Source organism: Myxine glutinosa, chromosome 4, assembly GCF_964187855.1.
Source record: "Myxine glutinosa chromosome 4, kmMyxGlut1.1, whole genome shotgun sequence".
In the NCBI taxonomy this organism is placed as follows: Eukaryota; Metazoa; Chordata; class Myxini; order Myxiniformes; family Myxinidae; genus Myxine; species Myxine glutinosa.
In genome coordinates this window covers 212,046,051-212,073,514 of record NC_136264.1, presented here as the reverse complement: position 1 = coordinate 212,073,514, position 27,464 = coordinate 212,046,051, and the positions used below count along the sequence as shown (strand labels likewise).

The 27,464-nt window shown below is 44.0% G+C and overlaps 1 protein-coding gene across 4 annotated transcripts in view; it reads right to left on the bottom strand.

Moving 5' to 3' along the window:
• Nucleotides 1-2,907: 2,907 nt before the first annotated feature.
• Nucleotides 2,908-27,464, bottom strand: part of LOC137425686 (high mobility group protein B1) — an 89,019-nt gene continuing 64,462 nt past the window's right edge. For all 4 annotated transcript variants that reach the window (XM_068114364.2, XM_068114363.2, XM_078776961.1 and 1 more), the window contains exons 3-5: nt 16,915-17,060; nt 10,953-11,127; nt 2,908-4,282 (exon numbers count right to left, since the gene is read on the bottom strand). In XM_068114364.2, the coding sequence (XP_067970465.1) occupies nt 4,151-4,282; nt 10,953-11,127; nt 16,915-17,060 (453 nt within the window). In that variant the 3' untranslated portion in view covers nt 2,908-4,150. The remainder of the gene's footprint in view (nt 4,283-10,952; nt 11,128-16,914; nt 17,061-27,464) is intronic.

Here is a 27,464-nt window from a genome sequence, read left to right as displayed (position 1 = left end):
TGGCTCAGCCTTGTTCTGGGTGAATTTCAATTTTAAAAACAAACAAACAAAAAAAGACATACATACATACATAAATATATATATACATATATATTGTTACGGTTTTTAGAACCTTCACTTTGTATAATAATAATTCTTGTAAATATCCCCCTTTGTAAAGGTCGCACCCTAGTTAGGTCATATTGCAACACGTAGCAAACCATAGATTCTTCTTTAGTTATCTCATTATTATGTGTTTTAGTTAAGGATCTGTTTCCAATAGTTGAATCTGCGTTGCATCAAATAAGATAGGCCCCTTCAATTATCCCCAATCATCTCTCTCTTCAAAGTGCAGTGGCGGTATGGCAGTGTTCGCTACCCTTTGTTTTGGTTTGATTGCTGGCCCCAAGCCGCCATTACGCACACGGTAATCTGGAGGAAAAAGGGGAGGAGTGGGTTCGAGCGCCAGGAACGAGGCGTGGCCTGTCAATGTCTCAAGAGGTGGAGCCAGCAAGCCCTCACCGGCCAACCAGGGCCGAGGTGAACCGACCGGTAGGCGTGTCCTAGGAGCCGGCGGCTGGATACAAGAACGCCCAATAAAAGCGGCTGGGAGGGACTGCTTCATCAGATGAGTGCGAAGGTCCGAAGTACGAGGTACCAGATGAGAACACGACGAATCGTAAGGCAGAAGAGTGGGTCCGTTGACGACAATACTGCGATATATTCGTATTGTCCGACCGCGTGAAACCGATACGTGCAGCTGCCGCCGGGTTTCGCCTCGAGCCCGGAGCGGACCTCGACGCTGTACATCTGCTTGGACCTTCTCCCCCTTCCAGCCATTCCTGATCCGTGTAAGTCTGTTTGTTCTGTCTGGGCATATGGTAATATAAGACTGTTTTAAGGCTGCCCTGTGTATCTGCTTCTTCCTCTCCTTGCAAATGCCCTTCTTTCATTTCCTCTTCGGGTTTCGTGTACATAATTATTAAATATCTGTTCTTCCTTTACTTTGGTGTCTTCTTCCCCCGATCGCTTTAGTCCCTTCCCAATTGAGTACCTGTGGCACGATTCGGCCAACGCTCGGAGTCGGGTTAGTCCTTTGTTAATGGCCCGAGTCGCAGCTCGCTTCGCTCGGCGCATCCATTCACGCTGCGGCCCGGGTGGGAGTGTCTCCTCGCTTACGGCCGGTGGTGGTAATTAGGTAGTAGGACGGATTGGGCTTACAACCCCACTCACCACCGACCGGAAGTGACGTCATACTTCCAGGACCGGCGGACGGCCAGCTTAACAGGACAAGGGGATTAACCCTCCCCCCCCTCCCCCCTTGCTAATGGAGGTGCCGTCCCCCGGATCCGTGACAATATATATATATATATATACAGTGAAACCTTGACTTACGAGTGCACCAACTTACGAGTTTTCCGAGATACGAGCCGTCGCTCGGTCGATTTTTTGCTTTGTGATGCGAGCCGAGATCTGAGTTACGAGCGAGCGAGCTTACGCCACTAGGTGGCCCAGCGAGCGTTCAGTTCACGTGGTTATCTTGCCGTGTAAGCATCTCTGCCGTATCGCTGTTGCTTTGTTTTCGCATTTTGTTTATTTTGGAAAATTTCTTAGTTTTAACCATGGGTCCTAAGAAATTGAGTGCCAAGGGCAGTGCTGAGAAGAAGAAAAGGATGATGTGCTTGGATATAAAACACGTAATCGTCGAAAAACATGAGCGAGGTGTGCGTGTTGTCGACTTGGCGAGGCAGTACGATCGTAGTACTTCTACGATATGTACGATTTTGAAGCAGAAGGAGTCGATAAAGGCTATAACGCCAGCCAAGGGCGTTAAGATTATTTCAAAGCTCCGGACCTCTGTCCATTAACGAAATACCCAGGAAATTAACGCGGAGGAGCCAGAGGCGGAGGTGGTTATCGCTACAAGTGAGATTAAGGAAATGTTGGGAATGTGGGAGAAAATTTCAGAGTTTATTGAAAAGAAACACCCTGAAAAAGTTGCAACAGGTCGTGCGTTGGCGCTGTGTAACGACACTTGCCTCACTCATTTTCGAAACATTTTGAAAGGGAGGAAGAAACAAACCTCCTTGGACAGGTTTTTATTGAAACGCCCTGCAAGTGAAAGCGAGGAAAGTGTGGCGAAAAAGGCAAAAGTTATCTCCTCCACCTCCACCAGCATCTTCGTCTGATCTTCAAGGTAAATACACTTAATAAAACCAGTTTATTTCTTTACATTCTCTTTTATTATGTACAGTATATACGAGGTCGTGCTTGTTTATACCTTGAGGCCATTTTTCCCCGCAAGCAGGGGTTGGCCTTTTTCGGGAACTGTGGTTGTTGTTGTTTTTCGGTCCCCTTTTTGAAGCAATGTTTTACGGCCGGATGCCCTTCCTGACACCAACCCTTTTTGCCACCTTTAACGACAAGCAGGGAATTACCAGTGAACTGGTACTCAATTTGCCGACCTCGGAAGGATGACAGGCTGAGTCAACCCCCCTGGCGTTAATTCAGCGATTGACCGGGATTCGAACCCAGGATCCTAGGATCCTAAGCCGGCACCCTAGCCGCTAGCCCAACACCAGGGAACATTTTATACATTATTTGTTATTTATAAAGTACATTTTTCTTATTTAAAAACACGTAACAAAAAAAATTGGTGTGGTTTTTGGGGGGCTGGAACGGATTAATAGCATTTCAATTCATTTTAATGGGGAAATTTAATTTGAGAAACGAGCAAATTGAGTTACGAGCTCGGTCACAGAACGAATTAAACTCGTAAGTCAAGGTTTCACTGTATATATCTATAATGATAAAATATAAAAATTACTGGAAACACAGAGAACAATCCTCAGGGAATTTGTCATTTTGACAATCAGAAGAATTACCATCCAAATGTACAGTGTTCAGAGATTGCAATACAAGATTAGAAAAGAAAAAAAAAAACCTTTATTGATTCAATTTGAGGAATTGGAACATCTAAAAAGTTCTAGACCTACAAACTACAGAGCCATGACAATCCACAAGCAAACCACAAAAAACAAAAGCATACGTACATGGCAAAGTCTGAAACCCTTGGCTTCCATACAAAATTGTATATTTTAAACATCAACCCTCTAAACTAAAGACTTAAAATTTGCAAACCACCACAAACTCACATTTCTGAAGGAAGACACTGGTCAAAGCCAGCAGGGCAAAGATTCAAGTGCGATACAGCCAGTTTTTACAACCTCTGCACAACACTACTAATTGTATCCTCCAGCCCCATCCCAACCACCTCCCATCAAAAATCCCCCATATCCACAAAATACTGAACCAGTTATGGGAAGTCATTCCCACACCTGCCAGCCAAACAAATCCAATTGTTGGTAATGCCAAAGTTGAGCAAAAATAATTTGAACAACAAACCTGTCAAAAGCCACAAATGGAGACTAGCTAAAGGCCTATTTTAACAACAGGCAACAAAATAAACCTCAGAATACTGTAGTCTCGACATCTGTAAAGGCCTCAAGCTGTGGGATAGAAATGGCATGGTGCCAGGGCAGCGAGTGATACCTCCAAAGGAGCTATATTCCAAGCACTCCCCACAGCAGGTGAGACTCGAGTACAGTCACACATAAATGAAGTTTAGTGGCATAAGATATATATATATATAAAGGCAGAAACCCCTGCCCCTCCCCCACAGAAAAAAAAGAAAAAAGAGTCATCACAATCAAGCTGAGACCACAAAACAGTAGCTTGGAATATCTACTGCAGACCAGAAATGGAGTAAAAGCACAAGTAACCAAATTCAAGGCTCAGGGTGATAACTAAAGTAATAAAAGGAGTCAATTACTTAGAGTTTCAAAGACTGTCGTGAAAACAAAAACTCGGAGGGAAGAGTAGGACTCTTGCACATTGAAATATGGTTTTACAAAAACAATGGAGCAAGGAAATAGGAGCGATGGGAACGGGGGAATTAAACAAACTTTTGGCAAACTATGGGAAGGCCTTCAAGAACCAAGTGCCCACAGATTCAACAACCGACAAGATGAAAATAGTCAACGAAATGGAGGGACAGTGCTTTGCATACAATTAAACTGCACGTGTTCCACGTGTCACTATAACATCCAAATAACTCATCTAAAGCACCTTTCAAAAACTTATCTACATCATGTAGGAAAAGTTCCAAACTTCAATCGTCTTCATCATCGTCGTCTTCCTCCTCGTCTTCATCTTCATCATCTTCCTCAACCTTCTGCTTCGCCTTGCTAGCTGCAGCTCCACCAGCGCCAGCTTTATTACCTCTGTGATAATCTGCTACATCCTGAGCAGAGACGATCAACATTTAAATTATGATATGGATTAAAATAAAACAAAAATTCTCATAATATTTAGATTAAATGATCAATTAAATACAATTAGATGGTTCATGGAACACCCATGCAGTCTTGGGGTGGGGGTGGGGCAAAGGGCATGGGAAAGGTGTTTTAAACACTTCTTTATTGCGTTTGATGAAATGGTAGCTAGAAATGATGATAGATCATTCTCAGAGTGTAGTACATGGGCTTATGTATATTTGTGGACCGTTTTGCTACATTCTTGGCAACTAGGCTTAAATCACTCTAAATAGCATATAAAATAAAAAAAATTGCTGTTGCCAAATTTTCACGACATCTTCATGGCGGCCATCTTGGATTTCAAGATGGCCACCATTTCGGACCTATTTTGCCTTATATCTCACTTATTAATCAAGGTATCAGCACAAGAATAGTGTCCTTACCCACATTTTCGGGGTCAAGGAAGACAATAGTAATAATCAAATTTCAGCTGGATGGCCAACATCTTTATAATTTCAAGATGGCCACCATTTTTTAATCTAGTTTTGCCCAAACTCCAGGTCAAAGCCATACTTTAAAATGTTTTCATGTATATCAGGTTTAAATATAAATGTCCTGGTATTGAATCAATTGAATTACTTTTATTGTCCTGGTATTGAATTACTTTTACTCACAGGTACTTACATTTTTAGATAATGGTTAGGATTGGATTGGGAGGGGGTGGATAGGAGGTGGGGGGACAGGGGAGTTCTTCTGCCAGATCCACACCCAAATATTATCTAAAGAATCAAGCTACCGTACATCTAGTTTTAGTCAAATATTATTCCTGAAACTGTGTTGGATGACTTTTTAACAATCTTTATTCTTTTCAGATGTGCAGCAGACGACCTTGAGAAGTTGCATTCTTGGATAACTGTGGAGGAACGACTGCCGGCATCATGACCACGCCAGAGGAACCTGCTGCTAAAAAGAAGCCCATTGACTTCAGTCTTTGTTTGCTATGCCAAGGGAAGAAATACATAAAAAGGAAAGTGCTTGAGCCTTTAAGCACACCACAGGCAGACACATGAGACATTTTTGCAAAATCTCACCAAACGAGATACATACAGGAATCCGACATATGTGGCCATAAATCAAAGACTTCAAGGCTTATCCGCTGGTGATCTGATGTCAAGAAAAGCATTATGGCATCGGAGCTGTTACGGTATGCTGACACATATACAGCATATTGAACGTGATAAAGGACGATATGAACAAGCCACAAGTCAAATGGACACTCGTGTTCTGACCAGAGGTAAGAAACGAGGAAGACCATCAACAACTCCTATTCCAGAGGAAGCCTCCTGTTCAGCACCAGCAGAAAGGCAGACACAGTCGACAGTACCATCATTCTGCCGGAATATGTGCTTTTTCTGTCAGACTGTGAAACAGGACAAAAAGACCGGGACAGAAGAGATACGCTGTGAGTGTAGAAGCAAAGATATTGGTAGGTCAGTTGAACAGATTGTGGAAAACAGTGACAACAGTGTCTGGAAACTCAACCTTGCGGACTTTCTCGTTGAGGGAGATTTTCTTGCAAGGGACATAACCTACCATAAGAGCTGTTTGACCTCCAACTGGAGTCGCTACGTGCAAATGCCACAGCGCAAAAATTGTGCAGGTGACCAAAGTGGTGATGGGGACTTAGGACAGAGAGAGAGATTTGTATCAGCTGAAATTGAGTTCTTCGCTGAATTACAGGATTGCATCGATGATGGACAGTTTGTCTCAACACCTGAGGCTGATGAGGTCTACAGTAACATGATGCGGGACTATGGTATTCAGAATCGCAGCATCACCAGGGGCAGGCTGTTACAGAAGATCCGTGAGAACATTTGTTGTGACATTACCGATGGTCAAGGCCAAAAACCTTCTGTCATTCATGGCAAAAAAGCAAGAAGGACAGCAATAGATGCTGCAATAAAGGAGAAAAATATCAAAGAAGACATGTTGCAGACAAGAAGAAGACATGTTGCAGACAGAAGACATTTCACCTGTTGGTGAAAACTGGTAGTGAGGTAGTGGCACTGAAAGTGACCACATCCCTGTTTGCTCGACTACTAGTCATTGCAAGGTCATCGAGGGAAGCAGTGGATCTAGAGGAAGTGGTAGGGGCACATGAACTGTCCAATACCAATAGAACTCTTCTCCAGCCAAATGGAATGGTCCACCCCACCACCGACAAGAGCAAGATCATATCACTCCTGGAGGGTCTTGTGAAATCCAGTGATGACACAAACTCAAGTGACCATGCTGAAGAACTTGCAGAGCACCCTGAGAATGTGCAAGAAAGACCCAGGACATGCTTAATTGTTGATGGAATGGCGCTATTGCAAGAATTAATGAGTGTCAAGAAATTTCAGAATTGCAAGGAGCTAGGCACAGCGTATGTACAGCTAGCCGAATGCAGAGGACGTGCTTATGAGCAGCTTCGGGTTGTGTTTGACAATTACACAATTGATGCATCATTGAAGGAAGGAACAAGGGAACGTCGTAGAGGCAAGATCAAGGCAGTGAAAAACTATATTGTTGATGAGCAAACCAAAATCAAGGACACCAAGTCATTCCTTGCTAGTAATGTCACAAAGGATTCACTGACACTCTTCCTGGCAAATAGATTGATCAACAGTAGATCCTCCATGCAGATTGTAACGGTGACAAGGAGAAGTGTCCAGAGCAATTTTGAATGTGAAATTGCTAAAGAGGTCAGTAGCCAGGAGGAAGCTGACACACACATGATTTTACATGCAGTGCAACTTGTGAAAACAGGATTCATTGTGAGTATCTATTCCCCAGACACAGATGTGTTGTTACTTGCTCTACGTCGAAGTGATGACCTAGGAAGTGATGCTGCAGTTATCATGGGCACTGGAAAAAACCGTCGGAAAATCTTACTAAGGCCAATCTATGAACAGCTTGGTGCTCAGAGGGCAAAAGCACTTGTTAATTGGCATGCTCTCACCGGCTGTGACACCACTGGCCACATTCAGGGCAAGAGTAAAACAACTTGCTTCAAGGCATTCATTGAAAGTAGTCAAACAGTAGCGTCAGCAATTGCTCAGCTTGGAGAGGGTGATAAACCATCTGATGCTGTCCTAGAAGGATGTGAAGAGTATTTCTGTCGCCTCTTCTGTCCGAAAGGTGTCACAATAAGAAGTGCTGCTGAACTACGATGGCACCTATTCCGCCAGCTGAAGGCTGATCAGGGAGTCGAGAAACTAACACCAACTGCTGGTGCCTGGAAAGAGCATGTCCAGCGTGCTCATTTGCAAGCACACACGTGGGCACAAGATCTAACTCTAAATCCAACTGTGATCGACCCAAACACCTTGGGATGGGAAACTGTTGGAGGCGAATTGAGACCAGTCCTGACGCAGGTTGCAATTGCTCCAGCCTCAATTCTCCAACTTGTTCGCTGTGGCTGTGGACGAGCTGCAAAGAGTCCTAGCAAATTGTGTTCACGCAGGTGTTCATGCAAAGCTAGGAATGTAGTCTGTACCGAATTGTGTAACTGTGATGCTGATTTGGAGAAATGCTGCAACACTGATGCCCAGCCTATTGGGAATGACATTGTGTTTGATCAGTAGAGAGCCCGTCGTTTGGATTTTTGATAGGAGTTGTTTGATGAAACAAACTGATTAACAAACTGTAGCATTGCTTTCAGAAAAGGCTTAAGTCTATGATGGTTGCTAGCCACCACAACTAGTCTTCATCAATTGTCTCAGACTAAGACACTAGGCTATGTTTGCTCATACTTTGATTAAAAATGGCGGCCATCTTGAAATTATAAAGATGTTGGCCATCCAGCTGAAATTTGATTATTACCATTGTCTTCCTTGACCCCGAAAATGTGGGTAAGGACACTATTCTTGTGCTGATACCTTGATTAATAGCCGGCGAAGCCGGTGTCAATAAACGAGTACATATTATGTTGAAAACCTGATTATGCCTTGGCTCGAGAATCCGAAGCGCAGTGGGCGCAGCCATCTGGCAGAGGCGGAAGTATGCATAACAAATTTAAAACGTTCATTAGGAGTTTTTCACCCGTCGTCGTTTGATTCACAATCTTATGCACCTCCGATGTATTAATAAAATAATTTAAGACCAACATCGGCCCGCACGGGCCTGGTTATCTTCAACAAAACGCGTCACCAAACACCGGACCCAATGAGTCGAGCATTTGCAAAAATATGTCTAAAATAAAATCACTCACTGGATGGAGTGCTGGAGACAGCCATCGACCGGATGCGGAAGTTTGCATAAAACAATTGCGAAAAAGTTCAATAGGAGCTTGTTTCACCCGTCGTTCTTCGATTCATAATCTAATGAAACCTCTCATTAGTAATTAAAATACGTTAAGACCAACCTCGTTATCTTCAATGAAAATCGTCAACACCAGAACCAATTATTATTACGCGTTTGACGGTGAAAACGGCGTCAAATATTCTAAAATTGACGAAGAATTATTTTTTAGAAATCTCGCGGCCGTACGGGATAGTTTTTCACGGCCAGAAATATGGTATAAGCGGTTTACATATTTAGTTTAGAAATACGGATAGTTTTTCACGGCCGGAAATATCCGAAGTTGAGATGGATTTCACCGAATTAATCACTGCAAGCTAACGTCTTCTGGTGGACGAAGCTGCCGTGCCCGGAGAGTCAGAGAACCAGCCCTGGCGCCTGACAGCGACTGAAGTTAGAAGACTACACACTTACTGTGAAAACGTATGTTAAGCCCAGTTAAAAATAGGCCTTAAGCTAGCACATCGTATAGTTACTTCCTTAAGCTTCTTGTGACATTTATTGTATTGTATGCAGGTATTGCCATCGGGGAGGACTGTCTGCTCTTCTCTTTTACCAAGTCTTACCAGGTACGGTACCTACTACACCTACCTACTACCAACTACATACCTACTACCAACTACCTACCTACTACCAACTACCTACCTAACCAACTGATGCCATGGTGATGGGTAAAATAGTGGCAAGAGGTTTTGGCTTCGCCGGCTCATTGCGGCTTTGCAGTCGGTACTAGTAAGTAAGATATAAGACAAAATAGGTCCGAAATGGTGGCCATCTTGAAATCCAAGATGGCCGCCATGAAGATGTCGTGAAAATTTGGCAACAGCAATTTTTTTATTTTATATGCTATTTAGAGTGATTTAAGCCTAGTTGCCAAGAATCTAGCAAAACGGTCCACAAACTTTGGTTTCCCAACATAAGCCCATGTACTAGTGAGTGGCAAATTTGATTGGCCGAGATGACACAAAATGCTGTAAAGTTTTGTTAAACGTATTGAATTAAATACTTGCTAATCCAGCAAGTAATGCTAAATGGAAGGGTTTTGAAAATTCCAAGAGCACGATTTATGTTCTAGTGTAGTTTGAATTTGTCACTTTTTCCTCATGATAGCAATCTTTTATTTGACACTAAAGTTTACCGAGACAATTAAAACCTCAGATATGGCCAACTGAAGTAGCCAAGGCCACAAATTGTTCCTCCCTTTTGCTCCAACGAAGGGATAATGCTCGAAACATCAGCTTCTTCCTTGCTTCCCACAGCAGTTAGTGTACCTCGATCAACATTCTGTTACTTTCATCCATAACAAGCATTCTGAGTATTGCACTGCAATACATGTCCCCTACCAAAGTTCAAAGTGCCATAACTTTGTCAAAAATGATCGAACATGCAAATTTATGCACGGTTGATGCTGGTTTTCAAACTTGATCTGAGGTATGCTGAGACACATGTGTGTCACGCCTCGCCTCGTTGATAAGCCCGCAAGGTTGCTCCGTGGAGCAGCCTGCACGTATTGCACTGTGTGAATTATATAATTACCAACTCACGGTCTGAGGTACTAGCGATTGAAGAGATATCCATTTTTTTTTATTTTATATTTTCGTTTAATTAACGATATCTGCCAAACCCTGTGCCCTGTCGCAAATTCCAAAAGGACATTTTAGTAGACTGACATGCTGAACAGATCTGTGGTTTCCCCTCGATTGGATCAAAAATGAGGGAGGAGCTCGGTTTTAAAGGTTCACGTTTAAAAACATCATAACTCTGAAACCATGTGATGCATGACGTCATGCTCGCTGACTTTTTTGTTCGTCATGGGTATGCGATTCTGCCTGCAAAGTTTGGCCTCGATCTGTTCAGCCGTTGCAGAGAAAAAGGGGTTTTCACGAAAAACAATATGGCGGCCGAACCACGTGACCTGTGACGTCATAATTACCATTAAAATATTCTACAGACAGAGTCCCCCCTACGGTGAAAATTTGATCTCAATCGGTCCTATTATTGCAGAGAAAATCTTTTTTAAAGGAAATTAAAACGTAAAATGCCACCGAGTTAAGGATCATCAGAATTATCAGAATTCCCAAAGTTTAAAGTGCCATAACTTTGTCAAAAATGATCGAAACGTCGTGAAGTTTGAACTTGATCTAACTTATGAGGAAACCATATACCAAGTTTGAAATCATTAGCATTAAGCGTTTAGAAAAAAAGTACAGAAAACTGTTCTTTGCGTGACGGACTGACAGACTGACGGACGGAGTGCAAACCTATAGTCCCCTACCGGTGTACACCGGTAGGGGACTAATAAAAACCATGCCTTACCCTTTCATACTTCTCCTTCAGCTTGCCAGCCTGCTTCTCATATGGAGTCTTGCCATCGGGAGTTAGCATGCCCCATTGCTCACCAAGCTTCTTGGCTATACTGCCAATCCCCAATCCTGGATTATCCTGCTTCACCTTCGGCCGATGCTCAGAACAGAAAACGAAGAATGCAGAACTATACACAGCGGGACAAGAAGCAGGCATTTCAACAATTGTTAAAAGTGTAAATTATACGTCAAATACAAGAAATAAATAGGCATATTATGATATATTAAATATGCATATTATATTATTAAGAAATTTCAGACAATGTCAATTAAAAGTTCAAAGTTATGAGCTGCATTGTGCAAACTATTGATCGTCGTCATTTATTGCACTTGCTTACACATTACACGACAGGCAGCCCTTTCATTGCCCGCTCCCCCTCCCCTTTCGTCCCTCCACCTATCAACTAATCCGGCAGCCATTTCAGTTGTCACTCCTTTTTGTCCTCACTCGACTCTGTCCCTGTTCATCATGAAACATTAATAATGGCACGGTTTAGACACTAGCAGATTGGAGGCTTTGAAACATGAAACCATTTTTGATCTCCCTCTTCTCTGTCCCTCTAACATCACAAGTCAAACTGGTTTTTTTAATCCACAACTTCGCCCTCCTGAAGTCAGCCATGCTGCTTCAGCTCCTAGCTGCCGAGTGTGCAGATTTTCGGGTTGTACAAAAGTGTCCGGATGATGCTATCAGGGAGATGTAATCATGCGGGTCGATTCAGAAAATAAAAGATGGTGGACTCCCAAGTCTGTGTAAGTGAAGAGATTTTGTTGCGCTCGCAAACCAGGACCATCATCTGCAAAGTAGTGATTGCCTCAATGGTCTTTTGTTGTCCCTCAACATGAAATTTGGCAAAAAGGACAAATGCAGCAAGATACTGTCCTTTATCATTGCCTCTTGTTCTCGCTAGTGATGACGTAACCACGAAAAAGGTGAGGCCGTGGCGGCTCGTCCCATACCAGGATCATTGCCAGTCATGGAGAGCGTCAACTGTGAGGTCGCTGAGCAATAAAATAAAACAAGAGGGAGAATTGCATTGCAATACACATCCCCTACTCGTCCCCAATGAATGTTCTTGTTCCAAGCAAAAACGGTCCAAATCCGTGAGAAATAGTTTGCCTCTCAAAATCCAAACTTATTCTGTAGCTTGTAATAAAGCCATGTACCAAGTTTCAGTTGAATATGGGAAAGGGTATGGAAAAAAGTAACGAAAAAATATATAAAAAAGTACAGAAAACCACGATAAACTAAAGTAATAAAGGGGGGGGGGGAGTGGGAAATGGACAGACGGAGAGCAAGCCAATAGTCTCCTCCACATGATGGGGTTGGAGGGGGACAGGGGGTTTCTCTGGAGACAGCTGGAGAATGTGTGGAATGGCCATGCAGTTTAAGTTTTCTTTGAAGGTGTATGGTGTATTGAGTGCCTCACAGGCAGCACCTCAATTTACTTTCATTTAACAAACTTAGTCCAGTTACCTCCACCACCAAAGGTGGGTGGAAATTATGTTTTCACCAGTCTATCTGTTTATCTGTCCATTTGTGAACAGGATCTCAAACAGTTGTGGACAAATTTGACCGAAATTTTGTGGAGGTTGGGTATTTGACAAGGATGAAATGATCAGATTTTGGCGAAGAACTGGACCGGGTACTATAATTTTTTTTAATATCTAAAGCGATTCTTCACCATTGCGTGACAGGGCCAAAAACAATATATATAGCATGATACTTCAAAACATTGTGGACGGATTACGACAAACCCAGGTGGATAAGTTGGTTAGGCAACAAGAAAACCAGGTGGATAAGTTCTGACAATCCAGACGTGATCTGCTCAACAGAAACTTTCCTCCTTCATGATGTCTCCGATTCCTTGGTATCTCTCCCAGGTTACTCCCTCCTCCGGTATGATAGACCTGAGCCTCGTCCTGGAGGTGGGGTTGCTATCTTTATTTTTAAAAAAACAAACAAAAAAAAAAACAAAAAAAAAACTTCCTCACTCACCCTGCACTGCCCTCTCCACCTCACCCCCAGGAATATCTTTGGCGACGGCTTCCCCTTCGCTCCCACCTTTTGTTCATGTGTGCGTTGTACCGTCCACCAAACAGTGATGACTCCATCGACATCTCGCTGTCTGATAATATGGACCAACTTCTATCTACCCATCCCAACTCTCTCTTCCTCATATGTGGTGATTTCAATTGTCACCATGTCAGTTGGCTGGGTGTGGGTACCTCTCTCACCAGCCATGGCTCCCCAGCAAAGGACTTCTGCGACTCACTGGGACTGACACAATCTGTCAATTTCCCAACCCGGATCTCAGTCAACGGAGCATCTTCTCTTCTGGACTTGGTTATGACCAACTTCGTGAAAATGTCTGCTGCTCTTCTTCTGCTCCAATCGGCTCATCTGATCATGTGCTTGTTAAAGTGGACATCTGACCATTCTCAGAGAGCCTCCTCAGCGTCGACGAGTCTGGCATTTCACTCAGGCCAACTGGCACGGTCTTCAAGCAGCCATCAATCATCTGGACTGGTCTCCCATCTCTACCGCCTCTGACATCAACTCATCCTGGGAATTCTTCCAAAGTAAATTGCTCTCTCTCATGCACAGATTTATACCATCTCGTCTTCAGTTGTCATACCCTTCCTCCCGTCCATGGTACACGGCTTCTTGTGGTGAGGCTGTTGCCCAGAAACAACTTGCCTTTGTCTCCTGGAAAGCAAATCCAACGGAAGGAAATCTCATTTCCTTTCACAAAGCCCGAAACAAGTGTGTGTCCACCCTCAGGAGAGCCAGGAAACAATATCTCTCCGTTCTCAAGACCGAACTCTCTTATCTGTCTCCGTCTGCCAAATCCTGGTGGCATCTGGTCAAATCTGTTTCTGGTGTTTGTTCCCCCTCCATCCCCTCCCTCACCTCAAACGGCTACACGGCTGACGCCACACGTGAAAAAGCTGAATGCCTCAACTCTGTGTTTGCCTCTAAATATTGTGTCCCAAACCCATCCCTCTCTGTACCCAGTCGTACCCAGCTGCTCCTGGACTCTGTGTCCTTTCCTCCTGACAAGGTGGAAAAGTTTCTGTCAACCCTAGACTCTGATTCTGCAACTAGACCTGATGGCATCAGCCCACAGGTCATAAAATCCTGTTCTTCCGCTCTTTCACTCCCTCTCTCTGTTCTCTTCACCCTCTTTTGCTCAAGGTCATCTGCCATCTGCTTGGAAATCAGCCAACATCACCGCTTTGCACAAAAAGGTGCAAAAAGATCCTAGCGATGACAGACCAATCAGCCTTCTCCCAATTATCAGCAAAGTCATGGAATCCATCATTGCTTCCGATATGAAATCTTTCCTCTTCTCCAATGGCTTGATCTCTGATCATCAATTTGGTTTCAGACCTGGTCACTCTACTCTGGACATGCTGCTTCTGCTTTCTCAACAATGGATGGAGGTCCTCAATGCCAAACAGGAAATTAGAGCTGTCTCCCTTGACATATCACGTGCCTTCGATACTGTCGGGCACCCCGCTCTGCTCACCAAACGCTCCTCCTTTGGTATCCATGGAAATCTCCACGCATGGCTGGCGGACTTCCTCTCTAGTCGTAGTCAACGTGTGGCCCTGAATGGGGTTCTCTCATCTCCTCTTCCTGTTCAGGCTGGAGTTTCCTAAGGCAGTGTTCTGGGCCCTGTGCTTTTTCTGGTCTTCATCAATGATCTCTCTGACTCTCTTGAAAATCCTCTCTATCTTTGCTGATGACTCTACTCTCTGTCGCTCCATTCTTCATCCCTCAGATCGGCAGTCTGCAGCCTCCTCACTCTCTGCAGACCTTGACAAAAATCACAGACTGGGCAAACAAGTGGAACATGTCTTTCAATCCTGACAAATCTCGCACTCTTACGATGTCTCTCCGAAAAGACCGACTGGACAACCCTCCCATCCACTTTCTGAATAATCCTCTCCAAGAAGTTCTGTCACTCAAGCTTTTGGGTCTCACTATCTGCCATGATCTTTCCTGGGAAAACCACATTTCAAATCTGGTCTCCAAAGCCAGTCGCCGAATGGGCATCCTCAGTCGTGCGAAGTCCTTCCTTGGCACGCCTGAGCTCACCACATACAAGGCTTTCATACGCAGCTCAATGGAATACTGCTCTCCCCTCTGGGCTGGTGCTCCTGCCTCACACCTAGCTCGTCTTCACGCTGTTGAAATCAAAGCGTTCAGAATCATTGGAATCTCCCGCGATGAAGCTAACTCCGAGGGCCTTTCACTCACTCACCGCAGGCAGGCTGGTTGTCTTTCCGTCTTCTACCGACTCCTCTCCGGCCTTGCCCACCCAGCTCTCTCTGGGCTCTGTCCCCCAAATATTCTTACAGGTCGCACAAGATCTGCCTGCAACCCTCTTATGGTTAAACTGCCAAAATCAAGACTCTGCTCACCTTCACTCCTTCATTCCTCTTTTCTCCCGCCTCTGGAACAAACTCCCTCACTCTCTTCAATCCCACTCTTCCGTCCAGGTCTTTAAAACAGCTGTTCACCACCATCTCTTATTTTCCCCCATCCAAAACCTTGATCTTTTCTACCCCCACTAATTTCACCCCAAATCCACTTTTTTGAAATACCAGCTTCTGTCCTGGAAGCCCTTGGTGTCCTTGAGTTTAATACTTCTCCCACCGCCCGCCCCTTCCCACGCCTCCTCCTCCCACACATCTCCCGATGTCCCTGCTCTCAAATGTTGCGTTTGTGTGCTTCCCATTCTCTCCCCATCTTGTCTACCGCTCCCTCTTTATATATTTTGTTTGTCTATTTGATTTGTTTGCGAAATAAATGTTAGCTCTTTCACGAGCCTCGATTCTGTATATTAAAAAAAGAAGAAAAAAAGAAAAGAACAAGCGTTTATATAAAAAAAGTTGTAATTATTTTTGTTTACTCCAAAATGACTGCCATACCACGTGATCTATAACGTCACAACTGTCATAAAAACGTTCTCCATGGGTGTCATTCCTACCCTGAAAGTTGTTTCAATTGGACATGTGGTTTGCTGAGAAAAACGAGGTTTCGCCCATACTGAAAACCCGAAAAAATAATGCCTCCAGCCACTTTGGGGGCAGAGCCATAAAATAATAAAAAGCAATAGTTTTACTTCATTTCTTACAATAAAACCCACACCCTTTAACAAGTCATTTTAATTTCAAAATAAATCTGCATTTCATCATTTTGATTCATTCGTCGCAATAAACCACCGTTTAGAGGCCATTTTTCCCCGCAAATGCGGGGGTTGGCCTTTTCTGGGACCGTGGTAGTTGTTGTTTTTTGGTCCCCTTTTTGAAGCAATGTTTTACGGCCGGATGCCCTTCCTGACGCCAACCCTTTTTGCCGCCTTCAACGACAAACAGGGAATTACCAGTGAACTGGTACTCAATTAGCCGACCTCGGAATGGGTTTCAATGTTGATCAAAAATGGGTTTGTCCACCAAAATTGCTGTAAGTTACAAGACAACTACGACACATCGTAATAAGCAAAGAAAAGCCCATTTTTTATAAGCAAAGTAATTTTTGTAATAAGCACAAAAGCACATATTTTGTAATAAGCAAAGAAAAGCCCAAAAGCAAAGAAAAGCCCTTAAAATTTTTCAATTATCGCCCAAGCCTAGGCTGCATTCAACATTCAACCCACAGCATTTAACCCCTGACTATCTCTTCTCCTTCTCCCTCCTTTTGCTTTAAATATTTCCCTATTGATTCTTGTCTTTTTGCAATTGTTGTTTTCATGTATTGTTATGCATTATGTTTTCCACTCTGTCAAAGCGCCTTTGGGCTTCTGGAAAAGCGCTATACAAAATAAATGAATTATTATTATTATTATTATTAAAAGTTAGGAAAATAACTTCATTCCTATCCACAAAAATAAAAACAAACTTACGGAGGACGCTTTGGTGCATTTGGATCTTTCTTTTGCTTCCGTTTCATTCCCTTGGGTGGTACATAATTCTGCATTTCACGCTCATATCGTGCCTTGTCCACACGAGCCATTTCCTCAAACCGGCCCTTTTCCTTCGATGACATTACCTGTCAAGACATTACAACACATCTGTGAAGACATGCTTTCATAATTTCCAGCAGGTAAACAAGTCTTGTTCGGTTACCGTATTTTTCGGCATACATGTCAGTATTCCTCCACCCCCCCCCCCCCCCTTTCCCCTGGTGCACATGCGCAGAAAGTAAATCACACCTTGAGCCCATGTAATGGCTGTGTTTGGCATATTTAGGTTCTCAAAAGATATACCCGTATTAAATGCAGCACTACAAAATAAATCAGGTGATTATAATGTAATGCATATTCTCCAAGATGTAATTTAAATGGTATATCGTTAAGCATTAAACATCAAAACAAGCAAACGACTCAAGGCACCAACACTGCTTTCAATGTCAAATTTGGTGCGACGTTTGACTGCACTTTGTCTGAAGTTAGGCACAAAAGGCAACATCATATCAAAAATCGAGAAGATGAGCTTCCTCGGCAGTGCTTTGGCAAAGGACAAGCAAGTCATCTCATTTCCTCCTCTCACCGTTCGTCAGACCGAACAAGCGGGCAGGATGGTGTCGTATTTTATTTATCCCATTTTTGTCAACATGGGATTGCTTGGCATTTATTATTCGTGAAGTTCTATATCAAAGGTATTATTTTAAATGTTTGAAGATAGTCATATAGGACTTTCTTCACATATGTCCCAATAAGCAAGCAGCTTGCATGGTGCGTTCCGTTAAAAAGCAGCTTGCTATTGCTTGCCAAGCCAGACATTCTGCATCAACCACTTCGCAAACTGCTCGCCAAGTCACTCAGCTTATGTGGATTGTTATTGTATGCTTCATCGTTTTCAAGGCGCTAATTGCATTATTTATATCATCATGATATTATCGCGATAATCGTGATAATGAGGTCCATTATCATGATATAGGTTTTTCCATTATTACCCAGGCCTACTTAAAACAAATTGCAACAGAATTACCAAAAAGAGTACAAACACACATGTAATTGACCATTCAGTTTGTTCTTATCAAGATTGTTATTGTACACTACATGGCTTTCAAGGTGCTAATTACATTATGAATATATATTACTGCAATAATCAGGCCCATTGTAGTGATATCGGTTTTTCAATTATCGCCCAAGCCTAGGTTTTTTGTTTTTTTTGTAAACAAAGTGGGGGCTCGTGTAAGAGCTAACACAAACACACATGAAGTATATAATAAAGGGAACAGAAGACAAGAGGAGAGAGAGGAAAGCACAACAACAGTAGAGAACAGGCACATCGGGAGCTCTGTGGATGGGAGAGGGCTGGGGTGAGGTACACGGGATAAACAAGATGGACACTACTAGGCCTTTCACGAAAGAAAACGGAATTGGAAAAAGGTGGATTTGGGGTGTATTAACAGGGGTCGAAATTATCAAGGTTTTGGATGGAGGAAGATAAGAGATGGTGGTGAACAGCTGTTTTGAAGACCTGGAGGGAGAAGTAGGATTGAAGAGAGTTTGTTCCAGAGGCAGGAGAAAAGAGGAATGAAAGAGTGAAGGTGAGCAGAGACTCTTGATTTTGGCAGTTTCACCAGAAGAGGGTTGCAGGCAGATCTTGTGCATCCTGCAGGAATATTTGGGGGACCGGGCACCAGCAGAGCAGGGGGAGCTAGGCCGGAGAAGAGTTGGTAGAGGACAGAAAGACCACCAACCTGCCTGCGGTGAGCAAGTGAAAGGTTCTTAGAATCAGCTTCATCGCAGGAGACATCAATTATTCGAAAAGCTTTGGTTTCTACAGCATGTATCAGAGCTAGTAGTCTGGGATCCGAGGCCTGGAAATGTGTAAAAAAGTGATTTTGAAGTGACACCCCTGCTATAAAATGTTTGACCCCTAGATCATGTCTGTGGGGGTGTTAGCCACCAGAAAAGTGACTTTAGCAAGGTAGTTTGGATTGCGCGAATGGACGTTTTTTAACTTGGGGCGTCAACTGTAAAAAAGCAAGAAATTTAGGGGTAGGGGAAATTCAATTGAACCATATATCCCATAATACAGGGGTGAGTGCAACAAATTACCACTCATTCTTTTTGTTATAAATTTGGCTTTTATATGAAACATGATTCAACGTGATTGGACCATCCATGAGGTCAGCAGAGGTCAAAAGGTCACGGAAAGTGGGTTAAGCTGAAAATTTAGCTCCTTTATCAAATAATTCACATGTATATGTCACAATATGTTCTTTGCATCCCTCTACTGTTTCTGGCCTATATTGATCGTAATAGTGATGGTTTACTGTGGTGGTTGATGCTTTTCATCTTTTGTGTGGTGCTAGGGATTATTATGCTACATTTGTTTCAGCAACTTGCTTCACTCTTGCTGATCTTTATGGTTACCATCGATCTTCAGCCTTAAACTTCCATTCAGAGACAAGATGGTGGTAGTTTTGATGCTACAACAAATAAAATGCATCAGTACACATTTGAGGGAGAAGGAAGTGGGGGCAGTGCCCCTTAAGAAAACCAGGAAACTGACTATCAGTGAACTAGACAAATTCGTTCCAGTAAGTAATAAACTGACACTGAAGGACAGAAGACAGGCTAGGTCATTACATGATATTGAACTTCCTCATGATGACAAGGGGGAAGCCTGCTTTCTAGCTGACAAGAACATCGTTTGGTTCCTACTGAGGATGTACCCAACACAGTTGATGACGGGTGAAAACGACAAGGACACTGGTAGCCTGACATGGAGCAGCTTCTTTGAATACAGTTCTGGGCAACATACAGAGAAAACAAAGATTGGTTATGGACCATTGCTTCCACAAAACCCAACCAACGCAGATGTAGTCCAGACCTCATTGGACTACTTTGTCTCCTTGAGTCTTAAGATGGGTCAGGCTAAGACAGTGGTGACTTGTGACCAGGCGATATATGACATAGTAAAGGGGCTGTTTAGGAAGGAATCGGAAAAGTACAAAGATGTTATTGTTCGACTTGGAGGATTCCATATTGCCCAGAACATCTTGGGATCTATTGGATTTTTCATAATGGAGAGTGGCATAGAGGACATTCTGGTTTCTAGTGATATCTGTGGTCGAGGTACAGCCAATAAAGTCATGGCAGGAAAATATTATTATAAGATGGTCCGTTATCATTCATGGTCGAGTGAGGCATTGTTCATGCTGAAGTGGGAGGCATTTGAGAAATGGCTGTTGTTCGAGAAGAATGAGGAGACACTTTCTTTGCTTTCGTCTCTGCTTGAAAGTCTTAGAAATGCCTTTGACAGGAAAGAGAAGGACGAATTTGCTGCACTCATGAAGGAAGTCATGAAATGTCGAGTCACTGGAGTCGCTCTGGGGAGATTTTGAGAAGGGATTATAGTCCGGCAGCTAAGCTAAACATAGCATAACAATTGTGCATTTTGTGAGGAAAGCACCAAATTTGGCACACTAGTACAATATCATATTATGAAAAGATCTGGATATTGGGCCATCTCAGATTCAGAGATTTGATTTTTGCAAGATTTGCAGATTTTGCAGATTTGCAAGCTGAGATTGCAATGCAAGGGACGGCCGACTCCTTCCTGCGAGCTGCCCACGTCACCCGCACAAGAAGAGCTCATCAAATCATTGCAGCGGCACTGCACATCCTGCAACACCGTGCGTATGAACGCCACTGTATGACATATGCTGATGATGCAGAAGACCTGCCTGAGTTCGAAGACTGGTGTCACCAGAGAGAAGACATCCCCAACTTTCAGTACTGGGCAACTGTGCTGGAACTAGAGATGTTGGTACTGGTCTACTTGCGTTCTCTGCGGCAGGCTTCATTCACGATGCACTTTGATGCCCTGACGGAACTGGTCCCATGGTTCCATGCCTTAGACCACACACACTAGGCAAGGTGGGTCCTGGTTCACCTGAGAGACATGGTTGCACTCCCAATGAAGCACCCAGATGTAGCCAGAGAATTCAGGGCTGTCAACTTCACTGTACAGAAGACGAAGAAGGTGTTCTCTTCAATCCCAATCGAATCGAAATCTTGCAAAAATCAAATCTCTGAATCTGAGATGGCCCAGTATCCAGATCTTTTCATGATATGAGAGAGAGTCTACTAGTGTGCCAAATTTGGTGCTTTCCTCACAAAATGCACAATTGTTATGCTAAGTTGCCCCACTATTAGGAGTGACAGCCCATCTTTGGAGCATGTACATAGACATGGTGCTTATCCTAAGGCGTTACATCCGTGCTGAGAGCTGGGCTGTGGCAACAGCACTTACAAGAGGTACAGAATATGCTACCCTATACCATTGCTTCCGGCCATAGTAAGTACATGTCCTGCCTTCCGATCTATCTCAGTGAGATGCAAAAGCTTCCAGAAACAGTACCAGAAGTGCACGAGGAGTTTGCAGCTGGCAAATTCACAGTTCACCAGACTGCAGGAGACTTTAATGGTGTGTGGACAGACCTTGCCCTTGAACAGACCTACAATAGGGAAGGCAAAACAAGCCGCTTTAAGGGTATAACACATTCTGAATCAGCACGAGAAAAGTACATCAAGGCTCTACCGTTCATGACCTCTGTCTCTGAAAGTGTAAAACAGATGGCACACATGGCCTCGCCGCAATCTGACCACCACGAGAAGCTGAGGAAAGACGACATGGAAGCCGTGTTGCAGATCAAACGGACCGTGGAAGAGAAGATGCAAAACCCATTCGATCCTTCACTTGCGACAGATAAACTAATGAACATATCCACAGGTCAGATTCTTGCAGCAACTACCCTGGTAGATGCCAAACGTCTAGGCTTGGAGGCAATGGATGCTGCCACGACGACGAATGCAGACAAGATTGTCCAACCGAAGATAGAAACATTCGCCACGCATCTGAAGAAAAGTAAGAAAAAGATGGACACTGTGAAAGAAGTCATCAGAGAGGAGCGCAGTGACAAGGGCACTTTGTTTCGCACAGGACCTGAGCGATGAGGCACGGACTGAGGCATTTAGTTACGAATGGCTTGAGTACCCTCCCTCGTTGTTTGAGCCAGAGAAGAATGGATTTTCCATGCGGAAAGGTTGCAAATCCAACTATCTATCCACTCTACAGGCAGAGGTTGCTGAGTCATGGGAACCGTTAAAAGAGTTGCCTCCTTCTGCATCTGATGCAGTTTATGTAGTCGATGCAATGGCATTCATCCAGCGGTTCAACACACTTGGTTCGAGTACATTTGACCAACTTCAGGAAAGGTACAGGAACAAACTCTTGAACATGAAACCCAGACATTGCACTGAAGTGCATTTCGTGGGCGATCAATATGATTTTGGGTTAAAGAGTCTAAAAGGGGATGAACGCCAGAGACGGGAGTCAAATACCAACTTGCCAGAGTTTGTTCCAGCGGACATCATGAAAATCCCTGATTGGAACACATTCCTGTCAAACCCTTGTAACAAGACCAATCTGCTGTCGTATCTTGCTTCACGTTGGTCCCAGGAGTCATCCTGGCCTGATGGCTTCTGCCTGGTCCTTGGGGTCAACGCCCAGGCAACTCGTGTGACGCAGACGGAACATACCAATGTTGATGAGCTGTACTGCCCTAACCACGAGGAGGCGGACACCAGAATCTTTGCTCACATTGCTAGCTCTAACAGCGTAGTTGTCATTCAGGCTACAGATACAGATATCATCGTCTTGTCAATGTATCATTTCCCTCGGTTGACAAACGTTGTTGAGTTATGGGTGGAAAAGGATGATCTGTTCCTCCCCATCCATGACTTGGTGAATGAGTTGGCCAAAGCAGTTGGAAAGGACGTATTGGCACTCACAGACACACTGCTCATCTCCTACATTCTGTCAGGTTGTGATTCGGTGAGCTATCCTTTCAAACGGGGTAAGAAGAGAGCAGTGAAAGTCGCACTCCAGCATGTTCACAAACAGCCAGCGTTGTCCAATTTCATCCGACATGAATCCGGACCTTCTGCACATGATCAGGTGATAACTGAAGCACGAAGCTTCTTTTGTGATCTCTACGGCAAGCCAGGGTATTCATCCCTGGATAAGCTCCGCGCCCACTTGTTTGCATCTAGCAAACTAGATCTGTGCTCCCTTCCTCCAACAGAAGATGCTTTTCACTTCCACGTTCTCAGGAACCTTTGTCAGATCAGCTTATACAAGCAAGCTTCACTCAGCAATCCAATGCTTCTTCCACCTGAAGAGTATGGCAGGAGTGTGGATGGTGACAGGTTAATTCCTGTCATGAAGAGCAAGCCATCAAAGCCTTCTGCTGCGAAGCTTAAGTACTGCAAATGTAAGAAGAAACCGAACTGCCTGAGGAATTGCCCTTGTGCGAAAGCTGGAGTACCATGCATCATTGCATGTGCCTGCAATGGCGACAGAGAAAAATGTGGACGGCTTCTGACTGATGACGGTGATGATGATGAGTAAATAGAGGTAATGACACTTTTCCAGACAGTATGTGGTATGACTTGTCGTTTTAAAACATGTTGAAGAGTACCGTGCAAATAGATAGTGTGAATGCCCGATTTTGGTGATTTTTTTAAAGTTATGCAAATCTAAAGTGACATACATGCCAGTAAGTTAAGTTCAGTCGGGGCATTTCTTTCCCAAAAACATCAGAGGGGTACAAACAACATATTTTGGGTGTAAATGTTTGGCGATATTGAGCTTGAAGTAGGAAAAATGTGATTTTATTTACTAAAGGAGATAAACTTTTAGCTTAACCCACTTTCCATGACCTTTTGACCTCAGCTGACCTCATGGATGGTCCAATCACGTTGAATCATGTTTCATATAAACGCCAACTTTATAACAAAAAGAATGAGTGGTAATTTGTTGCACTCACCCCTGTATTATGGGATATATGGTCAATTGAATTTCCCCTACCCCTAAATTTCTTGCTTTTTTACAGTTGACGCCCCAAGTTAAAAGATGTCCCTACAGAATTCGCGCAATCCAAACTACCTTGCTAAAGTCACTTTTCTGGTGGCCAACACCCCCACAGACATGATCTAGGGGTCAAACATTTTATAGCAGGGGTGTCACTTCAAAATCAAGTTTTGAGGTCTCGGATCCCAGACTATAGGTGTGAGGCAGGAGCACCAGCCCAGAGGGGAGAGCAGTATTCCATCAAGCTGCAGATGAAAACTTTGTATGTGGTGAGCTCAGTAGTGCCAAGGAATGACTTCGCACGACGGAGGATGCCCAGTCGGCGACTGGCTTTGGAGGCCAGCTTGGAAATGCGGTTTTCCCAGGAAAGATCATGGCAGATAGCGAGACCCAAAAGCTTGGCGACTGGCTTTGGAGGCCAGCTTGGAAATGTAGTTTTCCCAGGAAAGATCATGGCAGATAGCAAGACCCAAAAGCTTGAGTGACAGAACTTCAAGAGGATTGTTGTGAAAGTAGATGGGAGGGTTATCCAGACGGTCTTTTCAGAGAGATATAGTGAAAGTGTGAGATTTGTCAGAATTGAAAGACATAGCTTACAAGTCTTCTCCAATCGCTTGCCCTGCAGACAAAATTCAACAGCTAATGGGTACCTTAGGCTGCTGGGCCATAGAAGTTCACGGTTCACGTTTCACGGTTCACGTTCACGTGAACAATCGGACCCTGGGCCATAGGATTTCACGCTTGGCTGTTCACGTGTTGCGCGCCAGTTCTGCTTTGGCCGAGTAACCGTCAACATGGACTCTTCGGATGAGGAAGATTGCCTCATTCTGCTTCTACTAAGACGGAGGAAGAGAAAAAGGCACAGAATTTGGAGCCGAGAGCACTTCCTTCTGAGAGAAACCCGTGGTGAATTCCACCGAACATTCCGTTATCTGCTTGACAATCCCGATGAAGAACTGTTTTTCAATTATACCAGGATGTCATACAGGACTTACGATGCCTTGAAGACCCTCGTCCTGGAACATCTACAGCCAGGTCAAACAAACTGGAGAAAATCGATCGAAGCAGAACAAAAGCTCATCATTACTCTCAGATTGGTACCTATTAATTTGGATAATGTGGTGTTGGTCGTGATGATCTAGGCTAGGGTAATTTGTCTAGTAGTCTAGCGAGTCTACTTTTGAAAACGTTCAGACTGGGTGGTGAGACCTCTCTTCTCTTGCGCTTACAAAGTTATATTTGTTTTCATTAAATTCAATCTATAGATTTGTGTTGTCATAAACTCAGTCTTAATTTTTTTCCAAAAGACCGACATAAAAATAATCAGGTCGACCGAGATCTCCGTTTTCACGCATAGAAAAAGTGTGCATGTTCATTCCGCCTTTCACGCGTGAAACGTGACACGTGAAACATGAAAGGCGTTCTATGGCCCAGAGCAAGTCATACTACGTTTGTCCATTTTTCTTTACACGCGTGAACCGTGAAACGTGAAACGTGAACCGTGAACTTCTATGGCCCAGCAGCCTAACACACAACTATACCCTTCATATAAACCAGGGATGAAATTTAAAAATGGTTGGTTTTTTATTTTTTTTTGAAAGTGAATAAGACCAAAGTAGCTTTGAATAATCAGATCACCTCAGACAAAATTTAAATGATAAAATGAGATGCAAAAGAAAATCAATACTTGCATGATCATGATTGGTGCAAACATTACTTGTCTACGTCCCATAGGATGCTATATTAAAAGTACTAGCGTGACTCGACGCGCCTCACCACACGTCGTGTCAGAGGGGTAGGCATCTTTGACCATTTCAGTGTCTTTTGGGTTTTCATGGTGTTTTGGGTCTTCAGGGCCATTTGGGTCCTCTGGGCCTTTGAGGGCGTTTTGGGTCTTCGGGGTGTTTTGGGTATTCAGGGTCTTTTTGAGCCTCAGGGCCTTGAAGGGTATATTGGGTCTTTGGGGTCTGTGGGGGTCTTCAGGGTATTGATGGTGGGCTATTCAGGGTTATTTCTGTGGGCTTCAGAAATACCAACTTCTGTCCTGGAAGTCCTTGGTCCCCTTGTGTTTTATACCTCTCCCCCCTTCCCACGCCTCCTCCTCCCACACATCTCCCGATGTCCCTGCTCTCAAGTGTTGTGTTTGTGTGCTTCCCCTTCTCTCCCCATCTTGCCTACCGCTCCCTCTTATTATATATTTTGTTTGTCTGGTTGATTTGTTTGTGAAATAAATGTTAGCTCTTTCACGAGCCTCGATTCAGTATCAAAAAAAAAAGAAAAAAAAAGAAAAAAAAAAAGGGCCCAAAGGGTCTTTGGGGGGAATTAAAGTGTCATCAAAGGCCTGAGGGGTCTCAGCAGTCTTAACGCAATTAAGAGGGTTAATAACGAGGATGGTAATTTTATTTGAAGAAGAAGATGTTTTCGTCGCACATAAACATACATAACCATATTGTTACGTGGTCCCCTCGGTGACTACCTGGTCTCGGTGACCCCCGGACCGTGAGAGGAACTTCGCCAGACAGTGGTATTATATATGCGCTTTCGCAACGCAATCCCTAGGAATTCCACCCAAGAGAAAACTGATTTTCAATGATATATTTCAATGGTAATGATACCATACAATTTCAATGATACAATCAAGGATATATTCCCCGAGCAATCCACCATCCACAATTCACACTCAACAATCAATCCCCTAGATGATTAAGATGGCCATCTTACATACGTGTGTCCCCTTTTGTACTCACGACCCCCTTTGGTCTCTGTCCCTCACAATGTCTCTGGGCCCCTCCTGACCAAGATGATGGTCGGCTTCGCCGCACTCGGGCGGTTGAACGAACCCCGGGTGGACGTTTTTCCACCGGGCATGTATCGTACCGGGAACCAAGGTTGCAGCCCCCTCTTGGCCACGCGAAGCGGGTACTGTACAGCAGGCAAAAGCCACACGCCACTTGCAACGCGTGTTAGGCCCCAACGTGCGACCCGTACGCGTCTTTGTAGACGGTGCCGCGAACGGTGCCAGACGCTGGGTCGGTGCACGGCCACACGGCAGCTTGACGTGTCCACCGGGCAGGTATCCGTCCCGGTAACTCCTCTCGCCAGACGGGCTCGGGAACGCCGCTTTTCCACACGGCTCAATATCGATCCCACCTCTCGTCGGAGCGGGGCAAGGAAGAAGAATCCTCGTCGCTTCTTTCGACCTCATGTCTTTCTTCTTCCGTTTCCGGTCTCTTTTTCCAGAAGGGCTCCTGACCCTCCAACCACAACAACCCTGAATCGACTACACATTGATAAGCAAAGACCTGAATAGTAATTCACATACATTCCCATAAATATGTAACACTCCCCCCCTTCAAGAAAGAAAGTTTGAACCCAGCGAAAACTTTCTTTGCCGGCCAACTTGGATAAACAAACCAGATAACTCAACCCCCAGAGATTTTCAAAGGTAATTCACTCTGGACAAAGCACCAGCAACGACATTGTCCCTGCCCTTTACATGTTCAATTTCCCGTTGGACTCCTGCCAAGCCAAACTCCATCTCATGACCCTCTGACTTTGA